This window comes from Pongo abelii, chromosome 4, assembly GCF_028885655.2.
Source record: "Pongo abelii isolate AG06213 chromosome 4, NHGRI_mPonAbe1-v2.0_pri, whole genome shotgun sequence".
Lineage (NCBI taxonomy): Eukaryota > Metazoa > Chordata > Mammalia > Primates > Hominidae > Pongo > Pongo abelii.
This window is the reverse complement of record NC_071989.2, coordinates 88804626-88829501: the sequence shown is the minus strand read 5'-3', so window position 1 is coordinate 88829501 and position 24876 is coordinate 88804626. Positions and strand designations below refer to the sequence as shown.

The following is a 24876-nucleotide window of genomic DNA, read 5'->3' as shown; positions in this document are numbered from 1 at the left end:
CCAAAAAATCATAAATATGTTTCCATTGTTAAAAAAAAAAAGGCGAACATCCCTAGTCCTCTCTCAACCCCCAATCCCAGGTACCTCCCTCAAGAGGAAGTACTGTTACTAATTGGTTTGTATTCTCCCAGTTGTTTTTCTATGTCTTTATAGAGATTACATGTACTTAGAGAAATCATTTTTCCCCCTAAAATTGGCATCATGGTGCACATTTTATTCTGCTTTCATCTCTTAATGATAGGTTGGAGAGAGCTCCCTGTGACAGTAAGATAGAGCTCTAACTGCTATACAGTATTAATAGTGCAATATATTGGAGCTTATTTAATAATCTCATATTGATGGATGTTGAGTTGCTGTCAATACTTCACTGTTACACAGTTTCAGTGAATTCCTTGTTAGCATGCTTCCCGGGTGTGCATGCGTGAATACTCTGCTAGGCTAGGGTAGATATCAGAAGTGAAAGGAAAGAATTGACACTAGAAATGAATATGTTGGGGCATGGGGGATTTCCATGAAAATATTTCTTTAGTTTTATTGAAATATAACACACAAAAGTGAAATGGATAGTTTGATCTGTTTTGACAGATGTATACACCATGTAACTTACATACATTTCATGATAAAGAACAATTTCAGCATCCCCAAAAGTTCCCTCATGTTCCCTCAGTAAATCTGCTCTTGGAATCAAGCACTGCCCTGGTTTCTATCACCACATATTAGTTCTATTTTGGAACCTCATATCGATGGGATCATACAGTGTGTACTCCTTCATGTGTGGCTTCTTTCACTCAGCATAGTGTTTTGAGATTCAGCCTTGCTGTGGCCTGTACCAGTAGTCTGCTCCCTCTCATGGCTGAGTAGTATTCCATTGTAGAGATATACCATAATTTGTTTATCCATTCATCTGTTGATGGACACTTGAGCTCTTCCCAAATAGGGGCTATTATTTAGAAATGTTATGAACATTTTATACAAGGCTTTTAATGAGCATGCTTTCATTTTCCCTTTGGATAAACACCTAAGAGAGAAATTGCTAGGTCCTAATATAGGTGCTCATTTAACATTTTAAGAAACTTCTAAATGGCACAGTTTTGCAAAGTGGTTGTTCAATTTTATTCTCACCAACAATGGTTAAGAGTTCCAGTAATTCAATATACCAATTTTTAATTTTAAATGATGATGGAAAATGACCTGGAAAGCTTCCAAACCTACAGTACATGACAGTACCTGTTTTCCCATACCCTAAGCAATGTTTGATATTATCAGTCTTTTAAATTTTTGCCAATCCGATAAGTGAAAATGATATCCCACTATAATTTACATTTTCTCTTTTTACTAGTGAAGTTGAGCATTTAAAAAATATTTATTGGCCATTTTTTTTCTTCTATGAATTAACTATTCACAGGTTTACCAGTTGAATTGTTTATGTTTTTCTTATAGATTATAGAAACACTTTTATTCTGTTTCTTTGTTTTATATGTTGCAAATGTTGTCTCCTTGTCTACTGCTTCTATTTTGATTTTAAATAATGATCCTCTGTCATATAGAAGTCCTTAATTTTCACTAACTTTATCAAGCTTGGCTTTCACAGCTTTTGCATTCTGTGCTTAAGAAGGTCTTTCAAATCCAAAGGTCATGAATATTTTATCCTTTATTTTATAAATAATATAATTATAAATAATATAAATACTTCTTTTTAAACTTAGGTAATGAACTCATCTGGAATTTATTTTTGTGAATGGTAAGATGAAGAGCCAAAATTCCTGTTCTATTTATTGAATGCTCAGTTTCTTTCTGGCACTTTCTTTGAGTGCCTTCTTTATCTCGTATTAGATTTTCAGGTAGACTAAACATGCACATGGACTTTCTTCTGCCCTACTGGATTTGCACTGCTGTGCCAGTAGAGTCCTGCATTTTTTTTTTTTTTTTTTTTTTTTTTTTTGAGACAGAGTCTCGCTCTGTTGCCCAGGCTGGAGTGCAGTGGCGTGATCTCGGCTCACTGCAAGCTCCACCTCCTGGGTTCACGCCATCCTCCTGCCTCAGCCTCCCAAGTAGCTGGGTCTACAGGTGCCCGCCACCACACCCGGCTAATTTTTTGTATTTTTAGTAGAGACGGGGTTTCACCGTGTTCGCCAGGATGGTCTTGATCTCCTGACCTTGTGATCCACCCGCCTTGGCCTCCCAAAGTGCTGGGATTATGGCGTGAGCCACCGTGCCCGGCCGAGTCCTGCCTTATTTACTCTCACTTTAGGATGTGGCCGTAACTGGTAGGGAACACTCTCCTTTACTATTTTTATTTACCAAAAAGTTCTTGTCTGTTTTTTGCCTCTGTAAGAGTTTCTTCTATGCCTCCGTAAGAGTTTCAGGATAAGTTTGTCAAGTTCCATGAAAACCCTGTTGGGATTTTGACCAGTATTTCAATGAATTTATAGATTAATTTGAGGACAGTGGACCTCTTTACAATAGTGAGTGTTTTGATCCATGAATATGATACAGCTTTCTCCTTACGTACTTCAGTACATAAAGGTCTTACATATTTCCTGTTCCACTTAATCCTAGGCATTACAGATTTTGTTGCTATTTTTATTGAGTTTTTTTATATTACATTTGAATTGGTTATTGCCAATGTGTTGAAAATTGGCTTTTGCATGTCAAGTTGCTATACTACCTTAATAATTTATCAGTTTTTCTCTTAGATTTTCTAGATCAAATCATCTGTGAATTATAGTATTTAATCTTCACCTTTCCAATTTTTATACCTTTTGCTTCTTTTTATTGCTTCATTGCTGTGGTGAATTTTTTCCTGTTCAAATCTGAATAGTAGCAGTGATGGTCACAACCTTGTCTTTTTCCTGACTTGAATTAACTAATTCAAGAAACATTTATTATCTGCTATGGTCCAGGCACTGTGCAAGATGCTGGGGCTATGACAATAAACACAGTAGGTCCGGCTCTGAACTTCATGGATATCATGCATGTGCACATAATCACACAAATAAATGTAAAATGGTGACTCCAGCAGTAAGTGCTAGAAAGGAGACTTACATGGTGCAATACAACCTTAAAAGAGTGGAGTGGGGTTTGGGAAAGTTAGGAAAGTCTTCCTAAGTGATACTTAAGCTGTGTACAAGTAAACTGTGCAAGGAGGAAGAAAGGGCACTCCAGACAGAAGGAAGAACATAGGTAAAGGCCTTGTGGCAAACAGAAATAGGGCAAAACCTAGGGGCTATTAAAAGAAAGTGTGTCTCTCACTGTTGGAGAGGGAATTTACAGATAAGCAAATGTGGGGTGAGGGCTGGAGTGATTCACATAGTAATAGAATAGAGTTGGGGGCATCAGTATATTTAGCTTAATGCAAATACTGATGGTTACATAGAGATATATTTATAAATGTGTGTGTGTGTGTGTGTGTATACATGAGTTAGTATACACACATAGATTCCTATGCTCTGTCAGCTGATACCTCCATAACGCAAGCATATCTAAAGCCCATATCTTGGTTGCTGAAACCATTCTCCAAAAAAAGGAACTAGAGCTTTTGGCAGAAATATCTGAGTCTAGGATGGGGGCAAAATATAAAAGATGAGTTTAGAGCATCTTTTTTCTCCCCCTCCAGAGTCAGCATGGTTGCTCTGTTGCCCAGGCTGGAGTGCATAGGCTGGAGTGCAATGGCACAATCTCGGCTCACTGCAAACTTTGCCTCCTGGTTTCAAGAGATTCTCCTGCCTTAGCCTCCCAAGTAGCTGGGATTACAGCTGCCCACCACCATGCCTGGATAATTTTTGTAGTTTTATTAGAGATGGGGTTTCACCATGTTGGCCAGTCTGGTCTTGAACTCCTGACCTCAGGTTATCCGGCTGTCTTGGACTCCCAAAGTGCTGGGATTACAGGTGTAAGCCAAGGTGCCCGGCCACTTTTTGTAGAGACAGGGTCTCACTGTGTTGCCCAGGCTGGGCCCCAACTCCTCCCCAAGTGCTAAGATTATAGGTGTGAGCCACCGCACCTGGCCTGGAGCATCTTATACTATCAGAAAGTAAGAAAGTCCTCAAAAAAGAAAAAGAGAAAACCCTACATGGATCAGGGTATGACAAAGAAGTCAACTGAAAGAGCACCCGATGTCCAAGCTTGGAACAGTTTCAGCAGTAGAATAAAATATTATTGGATGACAACCCTAAGTATCAAATCCATTAGTCCATACTGATATAAATAAATGATTGAATAAATTAATAAATGGAGAAGAAACAAATCTCTAGAGCAGAAGAATTCCAAGTAATTTATGTAGATATTTCGCTCTCAAGGAGAGGCAGGCATAATTCTCCATTTCTTAAGTGTGGGGTGTTCATAGTGACTTCCTTCCCAAGAATACAGGATGAGGAAGGAAGGAAAAAGAATAACTTTACAGTGGAGACACCCAGCAAACACTACCTTAGCCAGGCGATTCGAGCTAACATCAACAGTCAGAAATTAGGTTGATAATATAACCCCTGATATGATGTGATGAAAATGGCACTTCACCTCTGGGGTCTTCCTTCCAATAACCCATAACCCCAGGCTAACCCTGAGTAAACATCCGACAAATTTCAACAGTGGGCCATCCTGCAAAATACCTGACCCCTACTTCTCAAAACAGTCAAGGCCACCCAAATTAAGGAAAGTCTAAGAAACCACCACAACCAAGAGGAGCCTAAAGAACCTTGACAATTAAATGACATGTGGTGTCCTGGATGGGATCCTGGAGCAGAAAGAGGATATTAGGTAAAAAATAAGCAAATCCGAATAAATGATGGTCTTCAGTTAATAATAAGGTATTGGCTGAGCGCAGTGGCTCATGCCTGTAATCCCAGCACTTTGGGAGGCAGAGGCGGGCGGATCATGAGGTCAGGAGTTCGAGATCATCCTGGCTAACACGGTGAAACCCCGTCTCTACTAAAATACAGAAAATTAGCCAGGCGTGGTGGTGGGCTACTCAGGAGACTGAGGTAGGAGAATGGCGTCAACCTGGGAGGTGGAGCTTGCAGTGAGCTGAGATCGCGCCACTGCACTCCAGGCTGGGTGACAGAACGAGACTCCATCTCAAAATAATAATAATAATAATGTATCAATATGGGCTCATTAAGTCTAACAAACACATCGTACTAATGTAAGATAATAATAGGGACATTGGCTGTGAGGTACATGGGAATTTTCTCTACTACTTTCTCAATTTTTCTGTAAAGCTAAAACTATTCTTAAAAAGTAAAGTCTATTAAAAAATGGGGTAAAAGACCATTTGTGACTAGGATGGAGACAGTAAAGTGGTATATGATGTGAACTGAATCTTAAGAAAAAAGTAGGGGCCATATAATGCAAGACTTCATGGTCATGTCAAAGATTCTTAATTTTTTTTAATCCTAAGACCAATGGGAAGCCAGGAAAATGTTTTATGTAAGGGGGAAAATAATTCACTTTGCATTTCAGAGAGCTCTACCTAGCTGTAATTTATAGAATGAATTTTGCATCCTAGAGTGAATACAAGTAGAGCAGGCAACAGATATATGCAGCTTGGACCAAGGGTTGTGGCAGTGAAGACAAATGGAAGAGGGGCCGATTCACAAGAAATATAAGAAGTACAATCAACAGAACTTGATGATGAATTGATGTTTTTTTTGTTTTGCTTTGTTTTTTTTAATCAGACTAGCCAAAGATTTTCTATTTTACTGGTCTTTTCCGTGAGCTAGCTTTTGGTATTTTGGATCAACTTTTACTGTTGTTTTCTAATTCATTAACTTCCCCTTTTTTCTTTATTAATTCCTTCACAGCCACATAATATTACCTTTGGCTGATGATCTATTCTGTAGGAAGTCTGCTGGAACTGGCGTATCTCTCTGATGATGTGTGATATCTAACAGAGAAAAAAACAAAACAAAATGACAACAACAAAAGCAAAGAAAGGTATTTCCTGCATTGCAGCACATTCTTCTGAGGCCTTTTCCCAGAAGGGTCAGTCCCTTCCTCCAGTGAGGTGGGTGGAGCCTGCCTGACCATTCCCTATGGTTGGTGCTTTCTTGACTCTCAAGGAGGCACATGAAATGCCAAAAGCAAAAAGATACTGAATTCAAAACTGGGGAACAGTTGGCACTAGGTGGCCTCCTGTTTGGGAGAGGCAAGCTTTGGGTGCTGTCATCCATGGGCTCCTTGCTTCTAGCTTAGTGCTTAGAACCTGGCTGTCTAGGCTGGGCACGGCGGCTCACGCCTGTAATCCCAGCACTTTGGGAGGCCGAGGTGGGTGGATCAACTGAGTTCAGGAGTTTGAGACCAGCCTGGCCCCAACACAGCGAAACCCTGTCTCTACTAATAATACAAAAATTAGCCAGGCGTGGTGTCATAGGCTTGTAATCCCAGCTACTTGGGAGGCTGAGGCATGAGAATTGCTTGAACCTGGAAGGTGGAGGTTGCAGTGAGCCGAGATTGTGCCACTGGCCACTGCACTCCAGCCTGGGCAACAGAACTGTGTCTTTAAAAAAAAAAAAAAAAAAAAAAAAAGAACCTGGCTGTTTAGCAAGAAGCCTTCAGCAAGTGTCTATCACTGGTCAGTCTTAGGAAGTCATCCTTGGATTCCCCATCTCCTTGGGGATGCTGAAATGGCTTTGCCAAAAATCTCCTCAATCAATACTTAGGAATATACCTAACCAAGGAATCGAAAGACCTCTACAAGGAAAATTACAAAACACTGCTGAAAGAAATCATAGACAACACAAACAAATGGAAACACATCCCATGCTCATGGATGGGTAGAATCAATATTGTGAAAACGACCATACTGCCAAAATCAATCTACAAATTCAATGCAATTCCCATCAAAATACCACCATCATTCTTCACAGAATTAGAAAAAACAATTCTAAAACTCATATGGAACCAAAAAGGAGCCCACATAGCCAAAGCAAGACTAAGCAAAAAGAACAAATCTGGAGGCATCACACTACATGATTTCAAACTATACTATAAGGCCACAGTCACCAAAACAGTGTGGTACTGGTACAAAAATAGGCATGTAGACCTATGGAACAGAATAGAGAACCCAGAAATAAATCCAAATACTTACAGCCAACTAATCTTCAACAAAGGAAACAAAAACATAAGGTGGGGAAAGGACACCCTTTTCAACAAATGGTGCTGGGATAATTGGCAAGCCATATGTAGGAGAGTGAAACTGGATCCTCTTCTCTCACCTTATACAAAAATCAACTCAAGATGGATTAAGGACTTAAACCTAAGACCTGAAGCTATAAAAATTCTAGAAGATAACACTGGAAAAACCCTTCTAGACATTGGTTTAAATAAGGATTTCATGACCAAAAATCTCCTCAATCAGCCCACATTGGGTATTAGTCCCAGTATCCACCTCCTCTTCCACCACAAGATTAAAAAGCAAACATTGGGCCGGGCCTGTAATCCCAGCACTTTGGGAGGCCAAGGCAGGCAGATCACTTGAGGTCAGGAGTTTTAGACCAGCCTGGCCAACATGGTGAAACCCCCACTCTACTAAAGATATAAAAATTAGCTGGTCGCCAGGCTCAGTGGCTCACTCCTGTAATCCTAGCACTCTGGGAGGCCCAGGCGGGCAGATCACGAAGTCAGGAGATCAAGACCATCCTAGCTAACACGGTGAAACCCCGTCTCTACTAAAAATACAAAAAATTAGCCAGGTGTGGTAGCAGGCGCCTGTAATCCCAGCTACTCAGGAGGCTGAGGCAGGAGAATGGCGTGAACCTGCGAGGCGGAGCTTGCAGTGAGCCAAGATTGCGCCACTGCACTCCAGCCTGGGCCACAGAGCGAGACTCTGTCTCAAAAAAAAAATTAGCTGGGCATGGTGGCGCGCAACTGTAATCCCAGCTATTCAGGAGGCTGAGGCAAGAGAATTGATTGAACCCGGAGGCAGAGGTTGCAGTGAGCAGAGATTGTGCCACTGCACTCCAACCTGGGCGATAGAGTGAGACTGTTTCTTAAAAAAAAAAAAAAAAAAAAAAGTGAAAAAAAGCAGACATTGACTTTTATTACTTAGCCTCTTCTCTATAAACCTCTAAAGCCTTTGAAACAGGCTAATTATGAAATTATACCTACCATTCTCATTTTGGAGAAATTGACAAGGCCTTCCTCAGTAAAGTTTGGTGTTCCTTCTTCAATAAATGCCAGGTCTGTCAAGTACATCCCAAGATAAGGAACTGCAGGAGGGTTACAACTGCAAGACCAAGAGGCACTGTTCTGAGACTCATTTGAATAAATGTCTATTTCCCTCCCCAAATTAAACAAAGGAGGATTAAAGTATCCTCCTTTGATACTGAAGAACAAACCCTTTTTATTTCAGTTTCAGAAGCATATTCATAATACGCAGAATTTTAAACACATTTCACAGTAGAATATAATACAAAATGACAGCCTATGCTTTACTATGTGTTTGAAAAAAAAAATGGCATGTTCAAACAACAGGATATCTTAGAGACAAATACAAAGCATTTGCTAGCAGTAATTGTTTGCAATACTTGTAAATTGCCCACACTTCTTTGAGGGGTAGAAGCTTGGAGGGAAACCTCTATGGTCTTACCTCTTTAAATCAAGTATTCAGCCTTGATGAACTAGATGGAAAAATCCGTACAATTAGAGCTTTGCACTGGTAAAAACTTGTTTTCTGTTTTAGTTGGTACTTAAATGTTTTAGAAAGTGTAGACTTAACATCACAACTCAGACTAAGGTGAGACACTGTTTTGTTTGGTTTTTAGAGTGAGCTGGGTATACTTGGTCTTCTCAGAGGCTGGAGGCTAAGCACATGGGCTTTTGATGCGGGAGGAGCTGGGTTCAAATCCCAGCTTGACCAATTACTAAGTGATATTGGGAACATTCTCTGAACTGCAGTTTCCTCTTCTATAAAATGGAGATAGAAAAGCTTATCTCTTGAATTTCTTGTGAGGCTTACATAAGACACATCAAGCACTTAGCATGAAACCTGTCATTTAGTAAATACTTCGGTAATTAGCTCTTATACTATTATTGCTGTTGTTGCTATTATTGTTATTATTATTGTTAGTCTTAGTCTTGCTTTCACTCACACCGTCACAGGACTCATGTTTTTCCAAAGTAAGTACATGTAGTAGGAGTAGGAGAATCTCAATCTCTCTCTCTCTCTCTCTTTCTGCATGTGTGTGTGTGTGTGTGTGTGTGTGTGTGTGTATGTGTGTAGAAAGGGAATGACCTAGAAACCAAAGACCAAAAATAATAATCAACAGGTGCTGGAATATTTAAATAAAACTCACAGGAAATAATTGTGCTTAGATTAGGAAATAACTGAATCAAGAAAATTTTTACAGTAAAAGTCCTATTTATTATGGTGGTATTACCTTCTTAATTCTTAATCTGCATGCCATGAGTATATCCATAAGACAATTACTGTATGCACAGTATTCCAAATAATAAGGAAAATCAGAAAAATACCTAGATGATACAAGTTGTTTCTCATTTATTTTTCTTTTCAAAGCAAAGTAGGTGGTAGGTCACTGTTTGTATACTATATACATTATGTAAATATATTTCTGAATTATGAATAATTTAATAATTAAGATAGACATACTTTTTAAGGGTTTCTCTAAGATTTTTAAATCTTCCTTCAGAGGAAACAGTCTTTTGAAGTTTGTCCATTAGAGCTTTTGTCTAAAAAGAAAAGAAAAAACTTAGTGTGATGAAAATACTATGGTTTAAAAAGACAGTGAATTGCCAAAAGATGTTCAGTTCTCTTCTTTGGTGGCAGGTGCTGATACCTTTGCCAGAATAAAGGTCATTGTGTGATAGGATTCTCAAGATGTAGAGATAGGGCATTATGTTTACATTTAATGTTAACAACATATGGAGAAGAGGAAGTGCCTGTATCTACACATTTAGCCAAAAAGAGAGCGAAAATGTGTAGAAACAAAAATTGCAATGGACAGAAAACTTAGGCACTTAAAGAACTGACAAGTAGGCCAGGTGCAGTGGGTCACACCTGTAATCCTAGCACTTTGGGAGGCTGAGACGGGTTGATCACCTGAGGCCAGGAGTTTGAGACCATCCTGGCTAACATGGTGAAATCCCATCTCTACTGAAAGTACAAAAATTAGTCGGGTATGGTGGCATGTGCCTGTAATCCCAGCTACTCCGGAGGCTGAGGCAGGAGAATCGCTTGAACCCAGGAGGCGGAGGTTGCAGTGAGCCGAGATTGCACCACTGCATGCCAGCCTGGGCAACAAAGTGAGACTCCGTCTCAAAAAAAAAAAAAAAAGATTCTATATTCAACATGTGCTTGTCAATTATTTTTGACAACTGGGATTTACAGGCACATGCCACCATGCCTGGCTAATTTTTGTACTTTTAGTAGAGACGGAGTTTCACCATGTTGGCCAGGCTGGTCTCAAACTCCTGACCTCGAGCGATCTGCCCGCCTCGGCCTCCCAAAATGTTGGGATTACAGCATGAGCCACTGCACCAGGCCGAATATACAATCTTAAAGGACAGGTCTCATGTCAGACAGCTTTTGCAATGAACCCTTTAGAGTGTTAATCTCCAAATGACTAAAGCACATGTTTGGTTGCCTTGGTATTGACTGAGCAATGTCCTCTACTACAGATCCTTTCTTTTGTGATTTTCTTCATCAATTTGTTAGAGAAGTATAACTGATAATTACTGAGAAATAACATTGTTGTTGACATTGGTCTGGGGTTTCTTCCATGAACATAGGAGAGTGGTAGGGTGGCCCTTGGGGAGGATAACCCATTCCTGGGAATACCCACATCCAGGCAGTTTGGCTGGGCATGGAGGATCCAGGTCCTACCTGGAGAAGAACTTGGAATGCCCAGGTTGAAGGTCCTCAAACTACTTTGTCTCACCTGGAGAGGAGCTGCACAGCTTCCTGAGAGGCAAAGGGCTGTCTCCCCAATTCTGGTGTCTGAGGGCTCTTAGAGATGGCCTGCTTGGTCCAGGGCTAACCTTGCTCAAAAGAGTTTCAAAAGTACAACCTGTCCTACAGCAACAGACCAATCTGTGGGTTCCAGACTGCAGATTATCAGGCCTGCTGAACAACTCCCCGGCTGATCTCAGATGCAGAGAAGGGACAGAAGCACAGCGGATGTTGTCATCAAAGGTGTCTATAGCAGGGCATATCTGCAACCAGGCCCTACCTACCATGACTGGAGTAAGGCGCTTGGCTCTAGAGACAGCCTCTCTGGAGGACAGTCCACTAGCCCATGCTAAGGCCACTGTGAGTGACCTATAATGTGACTGAAACGCTAACATTTTATTTAGAGCCTCTACAGATGGTATATTCAAATTTTGAAACAATCATTTCAATATTAGTCTCATCATCTCTATTTCATGATCAGTTCGGTTATTCCTAAACCAGCATCCTATCAAAGACAAGAATATCACTTAACTACAGAGTGGGCCTGAAAACCTTAAGATTTAGGGATCCCTTGGTGATAGCTGGTGATCCCTAGAAAGCTGGTGAAATCTGGATAAGACTGGTGGATTGCACCAATGTTCATTTCCTAGTTGTGATACTGTCTGTAGTAATGCAAGATGCTGCTGTTGGGGGAAACTGGGTGTAAGGTGCAGGGAATCTCTGTGTTATTTCTTACAACTGCATGTGAAGCTATAATCATCTCAAAACAAAAGTTTGGTTTTTTTTTTTGTTTGTTTGTTTGTTTTTTTAACCAGTATTTTTAAAAACTGTGGCTTTTATTTACCAGGTCCATTGTTGACAGAAAAGAGGACTTGTGAGTTCTAAGGGGCCAAATTCGGGATTCTCAGAGCACTGAGAAAGGTAAGATAAAAGATAGGACTTAGGCTTGGTTTCCTGCCACATGGAGAAATTAAATTGTTCTCCTATGCTAAAGGGAAAGGCTTGGAGGGCAAAATGAAGATGGAAAAGAAATAATGAATGTCTCTGAGAGGGGCTTAAATCCTCAGAGTGGGGTGATAAAACGAGACAGTTTTTAGGCCATGTCAGCAGAATATACCTAGATCTTCCGGTCTGGTACCCTGGAGGTGGCACTCTGTAGATTCCCCTCACCAACCCTGCCTGTTCACAGCAAGGCAGGGGAGGGTTAGGCAGAGAGGACCTGATGTAGACCCTCCTACCCTCTGGCACCAATGGGACGTGGGAGCCTGGAAACTTCCCCTGAGGCCCTTTGAGGCCCTTTTCCCCTCGTCCCTGAGGCGAGGTCAGCCAGGCTCCCTGGGTGCAATCACCATGCATTGTTCCCGGGCAGGGCAAGCAGGCCAGGTGACACCAGGTACACGCAATTCACAGCAGCCTGTACCCAATGAATAATCAGCAAATAATGACCACAGGAGGCCAGAGGAGCAGACAGGTGCCCAAAAGCCCAGAGATGCCCTCCAAGGCACCCAACACCCAGGGAGAAGGCCAGGAGAAAGGGCAGGGGAAGAATCATGGTTTAGTTTGAATCTTGAAATTATCTGAGTGAAAATGACAGGTATGGGCAAGGTGAGATTAATGAAAGAAAATGAAAATTATATTTCTGCACATCTAAGTCATTATGCCAAAACTTTACATCTACTACAGGAATGAGCAAGAAAAAGGTGAAAAGTGAGGCCTTTTGTCCCTGGCTTTTGGCCCCACAGAGTTTGCACCCTCACTCTGGGAGAGAAAGAATGGACCCATTGGACATAAGTGTGCTTCTTCAAAATCAATGTACCCTCTGAAATAATTCAGGAAACAACTCTTGACTGACAACCACATTGTTTGTGGCTGTCCCCCAAAATGCTTTAATGAATGTTTTAGAAATGCACATGAATGAAATCAATTAAGTGGTAAGAGCACTGTAATTACCCATGTTGGCACCTTTCTTTGGCAACTGAGCGGCTCATTTCAGTTAATGATTTCCTAATTAGTAATATTTAACTTGGCTCCCATCTCCCAGCCTCTCCTCCTCTTAGCAGCAGGCTATGTCACACGCTGAGGCTCACCTGCTTAGAGACCTTGGCCCAGGTTTTCTTCAGCCTGTAGATGGCACTTCTGTTTAAGGCCGAGGTGATCTCCAGCACGCCGTTGTAGTTGTGCAGGCATCGGCAGATGTCCGCCACCGCCACCCATTTCTCGATGGCGTTGGCACGGGAGCTGACATCAGCATAGTTCATAATCTGGGAGGCCACCAGGTTACTCATCTGAGACAATCAAAGAGCCCCGAAAGGCAGTCTAAGAGCCAAAGCAGTGTATTTAGGCAAAATATGTAAATTATCTGCAGACCTGTCAGGAAGGCAGGGTGTTGAGTAGCTTGAAGATCATATTCTACATTTAGATATCAACTTTCTAAAGAGACTAAAGTCTATAAGAATAAACTAGTGAGCATCTGTTTGTCCTCTGAGTGAAGAGAGGGGTTATCTGGATTCCCGCTTGTTGAGGGAAGAGATGATTTTGTTCATCAGCAATTTTGATGGGGTCATTTCTAATAATTACTGAGGAAATGGGACAGAATAACCTAACGCCTGTGGAAAGGCAATGTCTGTAGATCATGGATGTCACTCCCTGGGGCCTTTCCCCTTACTCCTTGGTCCCCAGCAGTGTGTGATTACTCACTCTGGGAAGCCACAGTTATCACAGAGAAAGAAAAAACACTTGCCCCCAGTTGGATCAAATTCTGTGCTGATTAACTCCCAAACCAGAATCACTTGGCTGCAGGGAAAAGGAGAACATTTTCTTCATCTTATTCTTCACCAGCAGTTAAAAGGACCTACAGTTTTGAGGCTAAGTACTGTAGTTTTATTACTTAAAGCCAGTTTAAGAAGCTCAGCTCTTATAATATGGAAAGGAAAAAAAAAAGTGAAATAGGATTACCGTATTAACAAAGGGAATATAGGGCGTGTAATCTTATATCCATACACCAAATCTGATGGATTCGCCCATTCTTTGATGATTCCAAAGACACTTAAGATCTCATAGTGCCTCAACACTATCACTGTGGAAATTCACTAAAGCACCTACTGCAGTGCTATTCGATGAGTGCCTGTGCATCCTTAGCGTGAGGAGAGGAATTATTTGGAATCCAGTTTGTTCTGGGAAGAAGTGGTTTTGTTAATCACTAATTTCAATGAAGAAGTTCTTGCCAATAACTATTGAGGAAATGGGATAGAACAGATTCTTTTAGGTGCTGGGAACAGAAAGACAAATAAATCCATCCCTGACCTTAAGGCAATCTGAGCCTAGGTAGGTGGGAGGGTGAGGGTCGCAGATACATAAACAGATACACGCCACGCAGCAAAACACAAAGTTAAGTCTATTCACGGTGGGGTTTGGGAATATACAGGCAGCATGGGGTATCTGGTCTAGTACAGAGGAGGCTTCTAGGAAGAGGTCACGCCTGCATCGAGTCTTTTTTTCTTTTCTTTTTTTTTTTTTTCCTGGAGACAGGATCTTGCTCTATTGCTCTAGGTGGAATACAGTGGCATGATTACAGCTCACCGCAGCCTTGATGTCCAGGGCTCAAGTGATCCTCTCACCTCAACCTCCCAAGTAGCTGGGACCACAGGTGTGCACTACCATGCCTGGCTAATTTTTTGTATTTATAGAGACAGGGTCTCACTATGTTGCCCAGGCTGGTCTTGAACTCCTGGGCTAAAGCAATCCTCCCACCTCGGCCTCCCAAAGTACTGGGATTACAGGTGTGAGCTACAGTATCCAGCCTTGCATTGAGTCTTAAAGGATCCAAGTATAAGAGCAAGGGGACAGAGGTGGGAGGGATGGTGTAATGAAGGATCTGGCAGCCATCTGGCACAAGGACTGGGAGAGGCAAGGGTGACAGATGGTCTGTGCTCTTGTATGACAGGTTGAGCAGTTGGGACTATATCCCTAAGGTAAGGGGAAGCCACTGACAGATTTTTGTCAAAGGGAGGTAGAGAATTAGATTGACCTTTCAGAGAAGTCATTCCTGTGCCACTGCATGCAGGATGGTTTAAGGTACATGGCTGTGCTTCGGTCTAGGATAGGCCAAGGTGGACATCTGGGCCAGAGGGACTCAGTGAGTTTAGAGCACAGGTGTATAACTCCACTTGTGATCACAGCCATGTAGCCAAAACACGGAAGGCCATCACTTGGCTCTAAGCCACTATTGTCTGTGAAAGGTATAATTGCCCTGTTGACACTATACAGGAGCTCATGCCCAGAGAGAGAAAGAGTTAAGCTGCTGACCCTAAAGGCAAGGGAGAGCTGGCCACACAGCTATGCGTGGGAGCGACTGGCTCAAGCAGCTGAGACAGAAGAGACAGCGTAAGAGAGCTGCTGATGAAAGAGCTGCTAATGAGAGAGCTGCTGATGAGATCTCCTGCTGAACAAAATCATCTTTCACCTACCTATGGCCCCCCCGCCCCCCGTGTTCTTTCAGGTATCCACCCACTCCCCTCAGACCTCAGCATGGGCTGGAACCTGACTCTGAACCTAACAGATGGATTGGAGGGCAGTGAGGTTGCAGGGGAGAGATGAGTCAGGAGCTCCTGGAGAGAAAGGATAAAAGGCCACATCAAGGTGGTGGCAGCGGGGAAAGCAGCGGGGAAGGCAGGGTGGGGAAGAGCCTGAGATATATGTAGATTTAGAGTTTGCAAATATGTTGGGCAGTGGTAAGGGTGAGCTGGTAAGGGAAAAGATGACGTCTAGATCCTGTGCTTGGGTGAGTGAGTGTATGGTGAGGCCACTACCCAAGACTGAGAACAGAGAGGACAATGAAGAAGCAGGCTTGGCGGCTCTGGGGTGCAGATGAAAGGTTCCATCTGTAATTGTCAAGAATGCAATGTAGCTGTCGTCCCAGCAGAGGAGACATGTGGGTCTGGAGCCTGGGATCGAACCTCTCTTTGAGTGTCCATTATATCCCGTGTGTTGGTTCACCGCAGGTAACAGAGGTTTGCTTCCCACAGCAGGGAATCTGTTTCTCAGGGCAGGGACTAGATGGGCCATGCCCTTGTCCTTTAGGCAGCGGCAGCACTGAAGCTCATTGTGTGGTAGCATTTACTCAGCATCCACGTGCTCTGGGGAAAGCCTGCAGGAAACACTGTCTTGGGAATCTAAACTGTCGTTTTTGCATTTTGATTCTAGATCACTTATTAATTTACCTATGGGGTTCCTGGTAGTTTGTTGTTGTTGTTGTTTTTAAAATCATTATTCCTTTTACTATAGTTTAGTGAAATTGGAAAGGGAGGCTTCCCGGTGCCTGGATAGGCCAGAAGACACTCCCACACCTGTTACTTGTTCTACCACAGGACTAAGACTATGAGAACAGCACTAATTAAGAGTGGGGAGGTATAAAAGCATCTCCCAATCTTACTGCTGCGGAAAAGCAGAGCTGTAAGATGGACCGACAGCTGGCCACTGCTGCACAGAACTACAGCAACGTGATTATGCTCCAAGAGGCCCCTTCCAACCTTGGAATGTAATTCAGGCTGAACGTTCAGTAATGATGAGGACTTGCACCAACCCAGCCTTACCGTCACCAACACCACCAGGGGCCAGCGACACATGTACTGCTCACTCTGTTAGTCAATTTATGAACAGGAAGTAGTGATAATCATGATAAAAATAGGAACAGCAACCTGTACATTATTGAGCACTGGGTACCATCAAAGATGAACCTTTTATGTCAGAAAGTTAATTGGACATTATTACATTACTGTGAGCTCTTAGAGATTTAAGCTTGTCTTCAATATGCCATCAATTCTGTTTAAAAGTGGGCGGCAGGCCAGGTGCGGTGGGTCACGCCTGTAATCCCAACACTTTGGGAGGCCGAGGCGGGCAGATTGCCTGAGGTCAGGAGTTCGAGACCAGTCTGGCTGACATGGTGAAACCCTATCTCTACTAAAAATACAAAAATATTAGCCGGGCATGCTGGCATGCGCCTGTAATCCCAGCTACTCGGGAGGCTGAGGCAGGGGAATTGCTCGAACCAGGGAGGTGGAGGTTGCAGTGAGCCAAGATCACGCCATTGCACTCCAGCCTGGGCAACAGAGTGAGACTCTGTCTCAAAAAAAAAAAAAAAAAGTGGGTGACAGAGTTGCTTTATTTTAGAGGAGTCTTTAGACCCCAATATCCATCTTCTTGTGACACGCCCAAGGTTTAACTGTTACGGTTACTCACGTCATTAAAGTGTTGGCTGGTTTTCATAATGTAAGGAGTTCTTTCGTTTTTATCCAGCTTCATCCACCCCTGCCCAAGAAACTCCCTGAAAGTTCAAAACAAAACACAAAACCAATTAAGTTTTTAAAAATATGATGGCTATGATCCTGGACAGTTGTCATGAATATTAGAAACATTCCATTTGACACGGCCTAGAATGGTTCCTGACACCTGCTGCTGCCAGCCTCACAAGTGAATTTTACCTCGGCTGTTGCAGTTTACCTCTTGATGCCAAAAAGGAAGATTCTTCAGTTTCCAGCTTTCTCTTACAAATGTTTGGAACTGCGTCCCTATTAGGATCCTATAAAGGCTTCTCTGAAGTTGGAAAACAAGAACCAACAACAAGGGAAATAAAGAGGTTAAGTACTACCTTAGAAATCAAGACTATTTTCCCAGGATTAGCTTTTAAAAACATTAAGCCTTAGCAGAGGGTCCAAAAATTTCATCCCTACCAAAAATGTTAGTCAGAAGCAGAATTTTCTCCCTCCACTCTGCCCTGCCTGCCATTCTCCTGGAGGATGCAGATTTCAAAGGCAGGGATTGTGTTTTGTTCTCCCCAGCGCTCAGGAGGGCGCACATGTTCAGGGCTGAAAAGCGCTCCTTTTAGGCTTGTACCGCACGTTCCCCTGACCAGGCAGTTCAGCGGGGCAGAAGCTCCGCCTGGTCAGATGGGCTGTCTTCAGGGCAGCATCCCTGATCATTCACTTCATTCCTGAGCAGGTCACCAGACACAGCAAGAAACAAGGGACAAGCGAGATGGAGCATACAGGAATTATTTTGTACAGGCATTAAAAACACTCAAAATTACTCTGACACATACTTAAGTTGACTAAGTCCCTGGGCAGGGTTCTTTGTCCCTTGCTGTTGTTGGTCCTGCTCCCATCCTGCAGAGTGCTGGACACAGAGGCATGCCAGTTCCATGGATGGAAACAATTGGTAGATATTCACATAGGAACTGAGGGGACAGACATACACACAACCTGCCTTAGGAATAATGTCAACTTCTAAGCCTGCTAGTGCAGCCAAGCCCTGCTGCTGTGGGGGGTGGTACTCACTCGTAGGGAATGCTTCTGAAAATGACGTGGTCCAGGAGGGTGATCTGTTCTGCCAGCTCCATGGCCGACAAGGACTCAAAGCATTCGGCCTTCATGCAGTCAGTCTGCAAGAGATGAGGGAGGGAAATGAAACACCCAGGAGAGGGCGCCTGCCATCTCATCGCAGGTCAGTGAGGCAGACAGCTGCATGTGTGGAAGCATGAAGTTCACCACTAAATTCTAACTATGAAAAAAACGGCAGAAAGCTAAAAATATCAAAGCCAACATGAATATCTTAGACCAACTGCTAGACCCCACGCCAAATGTGGTTCATCTCACACAGCTTCATAGATAGGACAGAGGGCCTAATACTACAACACTCCTTGATCGGTTACAAGCATATTGCTCGCCTTGGAGAGGTAGTTTGCACATAGTTGTGCTAGATAAAAATGTGGTCAGACTTACCATTTGAATTATATCCTCTAATTTTAGGTGGATGTCATCTTGGTCATCTTGTGAAAGGGCCCTGAAAAATACATCAAATTATCCTCCATGAAAAAAAAAAAATAGACAACCTAGGAACAAAACCACAAATGCAGTTTGGTTTTCCCTGGATGGGAGGTCTGAGGATTTGGGTCTACAAGGCCATGCAGCACAACCGACTGCTGAGCTGGAGGTGAGCAATCCCCAAACAGAAAACATGCTCAAAGCATGAGAGAATCATCGGGACAGCTGATTTAGAACAAAGAGGCAACCTGTTACATACAAGGGTGTAAATGAAACAACCACCATCACAGCGAGTCTGAGGGTGAGCTGGGTGTGCTCTGAGTTACCATCTATAATGTAAAATGGAGCATCCTCTAATGCTATCAGCCAGTTGTGCTCCTAGGCCTGAGTTCCCTCCTCCCCAGCCTCTATCCCCTACCGTGGGCCTTCCCTGCTGTCACAGAGGCAGGAGACGCAGGGCCACCCCCTTCTCAAGCTTACGTAGACCAGAAGCACAGGGGGTTCCTATGTGGCAAGACTCTGAACAATGCCAGGCAGGAGCCAGCAGATAGCTTCTTCCCCCTTGCATTCCAGATGGACTCTTCTCAGATACTTTTGGCCCTGAATCTCATACATGTTTTCAGCTCTCAATAAATATCTTTTTAAAAAATAAATGATGAATGAATGAATGAGTAAATGAATAAACACAAGTTAATACCTTAGATACTGGTTTCAGAGTAGAGGGTATTTTATGTGCAACAGACGTTCAGAGTCCAGGAAAACTGGAGTCCAGTAGGCATCCAATTACGTAATTTGCCATTGGACCCAGGCATTTTATGTTTTCCAAAAGGAAGGCACAAGCACATATTAAAAGTATTAAAATAGTAGGCGGGCAGATCACGAGGTTAGGAGATCAAGACCATCCTGGCTAACATGGTGAAACTCTGTCTCTACTAAAAATACAAAAAATTAGCTGGGCAGGTGGTGGGTGCTTGTAGTCCCAGTTACTCGGGAGGCTGAGGCAGGAGAATGGCATGAACCAAGGAGGCAGAGCTTGCAGTGAGCCGAGATAGCGCCACTGCACTCCAGCCTGGGCGACAGAGTGAGACTCAGTCTCAAAAATAAATAAATAAATAAAATAAAATAAAATAAAACAAAATAATAAAATAGTTAAACGGTCCCAAACCATGTACTCTGCTGGAGGAAGCTACTTTTAAAAGAAGTAATGATGATGTGATGTTCTGTTGTGTTCTGAGTTGATTAAAACAACAACCACAACCCTCAAAAATATAATATCAACAGAGATGGCTTCCTGTATGCCCGCTCTATGCCAGGCATGTGCTAAACATTTGACATGCACCATCTCCTGTATCCTAACAAATCCCTTCCAAGGGATTGTTATACAGGACAGTGGATAATGCAGGCATTGTGATCTCCATTTTACAGATAAGGAAACAAAAGCTCAAAGACGCTGACTAAGTTGCTCAGGGTTGTGGGCCCTTCCTTTACTCTGCGCTTCTCTTAAGCAGGCTCAGGGAAGGCACCTCTTCAAGGGTCCCACACACAGCACACAGTCAATAAACACAACTCCCTTCCCTTGGCTGTCTGAAGGGGGAGCAGGAGCCTTCTAGATTATACTAGTAGCAGCCTTCTTATCGGCACTTAGCCATATTATTTGTGAGTAGAAAGAAATAGTCATTTTATCTTAAAGGGCAGATTAAGATGAGGAAAAAATAAGTTAAAGCTAACTCTTTCTCCAAAGCCTATTAAATCACATGTAAGGGTTACACATGGGGGATAAAAGTGACTTTTCCGAAAGTGCACGTCATCTTTTCCACCATTCTAGGTTCCTCGAGAGAGATCTGTGGCTCCATAATTATGTGCACCAGTGGGAAAGATCTTTTTATGAAGCTGGGTAATATCTTTCCCTTGGAAAGAAAAGGTCAAAAAGTTAGTTAGCTCCCATCAAATGTTCCTCTTCTCAATGATCTTACCCTCATTTTCCAAGAGGCACTCTGGTGCCATTAAGTTACCTAACATTTTATGCCTTCTCGTTGATGCTATGTGGGGTTTGGGGATGACTTTTCTATGACCTGAGCCCATCACAGTTGAACATCCAAGAAGTTAATCACTGTTTCTTTATATTTTGTGGCATGTTGGGTATCTAGAAAAATCTCTACACTGAATAGATTTTGAAGACAGCTAGTTAGACAACTTTGGAGGAGGAGAGATGGTATTTTAGAAATATAAGTTTTGAGTACAGGTTTTTATTTACAAACAGGGCAACGAACTATATATGGCAATTAAGTGTATTCATCATCAAGTGACCCCTGTGAGACTGTGAGTTAGGGAGGCTTCATTCAAAAGAGCATTTGCTTTATTGCATTAATGTAACCTATGCATAAAAACATGTTTTATGTTCATATCTATGTCAGGAATGCATATAAATCTCTAAATGTCAGGGCTGCACTTAACCACCATATGATATGTTTTTTATCTCTCACAGTCATAGCCTGTATTTTCTAGAGGGCATGGTTCAGAATTCTTTCCCTTCAGATGTGGAGGCCTCTGCACTTTCTGGTTCAGTTCCGACAGAGAAAAGATTTGCTTCTAGTCTTCTGGCAATGCTTGGGCATTGATGAACATTCCAGGATCCTGGGTTCCCCACCACGATCACTACCACGTCTATCAGCAGTATCATCAGTTTAGTAACTGTGCATTTATAATGAAACACCAAATAAAAGGAAACGGGATTATCCAAGTTGTATGAATAGAAAATCCCTCTTTCAATTAGGGTAGTCCAAAAACAGAGCCACGAGCAACCAGTGTCTGTCCTGGGATTGGTCCACACTCTCTTTGTGTGGAAAAGGTGACGAAGCCTAAAGAAAGTTGACTAAGATCCAGCCTGGTTTCACTTGGGCCATATGGCCTTAACGGCAGAAACTACTTTTTCCAGGAACTACTGTCAGTGCTTCTAACAGTAGTAATACTCACTTTACTACGAGTGCTAATGGCTTTTCAGGCATCGTGTTAACCTCCTTATACATTTCATGTCATGTACTCTTCACAACAACCTAATGAAGTAGCTATTATGAGTCCCACTTTATAAATGAGGAAACAGGTTTGGACTGGTTGAGAACTTGACATCCATAAATGGCCGAGCCAAGATTTAGCCCTGTGACATCCTGCAAAAGGTAGAATCAGACTCTGCTTAGTGTTGTAGTTTCAAGCTCTACTGCCTACTAAAATTTCTATTCCCTATCAGTCTTACACTGCTAACTCTCAGGTCATTATTCAGCAGAAAGAACTGGCATATCTGAAGCCTGATGAATAATCAAGACCTGGGATGGCAAACAGGATTCATCTTAAGAACCAACTCCAACTGACTGACGTCTGAGGTCACCTCTTGGTGCAGAGAGAAAGCTCTCAGAATTGATGGGTGAAGTCTGGCATGGGCGTCTTGAGGGGACTGGCAACAAAAGGCCCTCATATTGGTTAATCCTGAGAGTTTTTCCCAGCCTGAACACCCTCACTTCCCTGATAGCTATTTAGTCAAATATCCCTAGGGGCACAAACTTCCAGAATGTAGTTTTTAAATATTAGTGTTTTAAATGCAAAGAGCATAACAAACTAGTTACGAAGAGAAAAGAAACAGTGATCACTCAGAGTCCCTCATGCACTGAAACCAGGCTTCACCTCAATATGTACTTACAATTTTAAAATCTGAAAACAGACACAGTAATGGAATCCCTGGGCTTATTTAGATGTTTTCGTAGAATGGAAAAAGTGAAGAAGGCCCCTAACTGTTTCCTAGGGCTGCCCTAATAAAATCCCACAAACTGGGTGGCTTAAAACAACAGAAATGTATTGTCTCACCTTCCAGACAGAGGTCTGTAATCGAACTGTCAGCAGGGCTATGCTGCCTCTGAATCCTGGAGGGGAACCCTCCCTTGCCTTTTTAGCTGCTGGTGGTTTGCCAGCGATCTTTGGCCTTCTTTGGCTTGCAGCTGCATAACTCAGTCTCTGCCTCCATCTTCAGATGGCGTTGTCTCTGTGTCTGTCTTCCATGGTTGACTTCTTATAAGGACACCAATCAAAGTGAATTGGGGTCCACCCTACTCCAGTACCTCATCTTAACTGATTACATTGGCAATGGCCTTATTTCCAAATGAGGTATATTTTGAGGTATGGGAGGTTGGGACTTAAATATATCTTTTAGGGGGTAGGGAGATACAATTCTATGCATAAAAGCCCCTACACCAAAGAATGGTCTGGCTATGGGATCTTCAGCTAATGGGGGGCTAAGAAAGACCAGTTGCTACCACATCACAAACCAACATCTGGTGTTGCTGCATCAGGGAAGGACTTGCAAAAACATGGACTGAGCTAAAATAGACTGCCTGTGGATGACACAAACATTCTGGATAACATGTAACAAGGAGACAATGCAGCCAAGCTTTGAGGAAAGGAAGGGTCATTTCTAGAGGTTGTAAATGAAGAGGGAACTAGAAATGAGAGTGGTAAAGAAGTACCGGACCCTGGCAGAGAGATGCTGGGCTTCCCATCCCCAAGCAGGGACAGAGGACGTAGTTATGAGTGAGCTGGGAAGCTGTAACTGAAATGTCTGCACAAAGCTAGCGATGGCTGCCCTTTCCACATAGAGTGGACAAAAAAAAAATCCACCCACCAGTTCAGGAAGCTACAAGAAAGCTTGTTACCCACTTGGATACTGGGTGCAACAACTACGGACACAATTTCTAGCAGTACACCCAAAGTTGAAGCCTTTATCACATAGAAGTGTGGAGTCATACCTTATACAATCCCCCATAGTCATACCACCTATGTGATGTGGAAATCCTAAACTGACAAGCTGTAGAAAAGCTGGTCGAGGACCAGTGAAATGAGCCAAAGAAAATTCATAACTACTCTGTGATGTCACATCCACATTTTAGGTGCACGAGACTCCCACAGACACGACCACTCTCACAAACATGAGCTTACAATAAACAATTACAACCCACAGGAGGAAACATCACTTTTCTTTTATGCCTGCTGGACTCGCAGGAGAGGCTCCTCAAGGGTTCCTTTCTTTAACTGTTGGTTCTAGAGTAAACCGCTGTCTGCCTCCATAAATAACAGCAATTGCACTCCACACGAGTTATACCACCCTGTCCCAAGTCTTCCTGAGACAGCAGACCCCAGATTGCCCCCAGGAAAGAGAAGATAATACATAACACTTTACTGCTGAGAACATAGTCCCCACTGTCCCCAGGATTCTAAGATTTATTCTTCTGGTTTGCTAGGCTCTTATTTTCTATGAACATAGCAGGAATCAACCAATGTCATCCAGTTGGCATCTTCAGTTGCCTTCACCTGAGGATATTTGCGGTGGCTTTCCTTTCTTGGGGAAGAAGGTCTGGGTCTCGCAAAACTTCTTCTAGCAAATTTAGGACATTCATCTTTAGTTCATTGTTGAGTTCGAAATCCTGTAAAATAAAATACATCTTTTTAAATTTTAGTTTTGGAAGGGTTAGCTCTATGACACATGACACCATTCTCCATGATAAATTCTCTAGAAGCTAGGTATGGAAATTAAAATGTATGGACCCTAGAGTTCCCCGCCACACCTAGGGTCCTGATTTAATTGGTTTGGAATGGGGGTCTGTTATTGGTATTTCTGACAGGCTCCCCCGGGGGGATCCCCAGGGGGTGCAAATGTGCAGTCAGTGTTGAGAACAACTGCCTCTAGGAACAGCCATTGGGAAGGGTCCTTAACAGAGCTTACAAGGCCCTGGCCCACCCCTCCAGCCTCTTCTCTCACACTGCTAGCATCCCTGTGGCCTGCAACACATACCACGCCCCCAACACACTCACACTGTCCTAGACTTATCAAATGCCTTCAGTTCCTCTAGAGATATGTGCTTCCCGTAGCCTGGAACACTATGCCGCCTCCACACATTTATTTCTATTCATTTTTTGGGCCTAGGAGATGATATACACTCTCCCTGGAGTCTTCTTAATTCACCCAGTGGGATCGGGAGCTTTTCTTTGTGCACCCGTGGCACACATAGCTCATGGCTGTCAACTCCCTGTATTCCATTGCAAGGGCCAATTTAATTGCCTGGCTTTTTTCTGGACCATGAGTAAGATCAGTTAACTGTGACATACCAGTATCTC

The 24876-nt window shown here is 42.8% G+C and overlaps 1 protein-coding gene and 1 long non-coding RNA gene across 5 annotated transcripts in view; one reads left to right on the top strand and one right to left on the bottom strand.

Moving 5' to 3' along the window:
* RASGRF2 (Ras protein specific guanine nucleotide releasing factor 2) overlaps positions 1 to 24876 on the bottom strand; it is a 281177-nt gene that overhangs the window by 4607 nt on the left and 251694 nt on the right. For 3 of the 4 annotated variants that reach the window (XM_054555687.2, XM_024246952.3, XM_054555686.2), the window contains 8 exons: positions 24073 to 24185; positions 18679 to 18739; positions 18235 to 18338; positions 17141 to 17225; positions 12991 to 13188; positions 9605 to 9684; positions 8104 to 8221; positions 5813 to 5881 (listed from right to left, as the gene is read on the bottom strand). In XM_054555687.2, coding sequence (XP_054411662.1) covers positions 5813 to 5881; positions 8104 to 8221; positions 9605 to 9684; positions 12991 to 13188; positions 17141 to 17225; positions 18235 to 18338; positions 18679 to 18739; positions 24073 to 24185 — 828 coding nt within the window. Of the gene's footprint in view, positions 1 to 5812; positions 5882 to 8103; positions 8222 to 9604; positions 9685 to 12990; positions 13189 to 17140; positions 17226 to 17274; positions 18135 to 18234; positions 18339 to 18678; positions 18740 to 24072; positions 24186 to 24876 lie in introns of those variants that run through there. The other variant, XM_054555689.2, reaches the window with a different exon arrangement.
* On the top strand, positions 2079 to 24078 carry LOC129059444 (uncharacterized). The gene is made up of 3 exons (XR_008525342.2): positions 2079 to 5931; positions 11751 to 11824; positions 18706 to 24078. It is a non-coding gene; the product is annotated as an uncharacterized LOC129059444 (long non-coding RNA).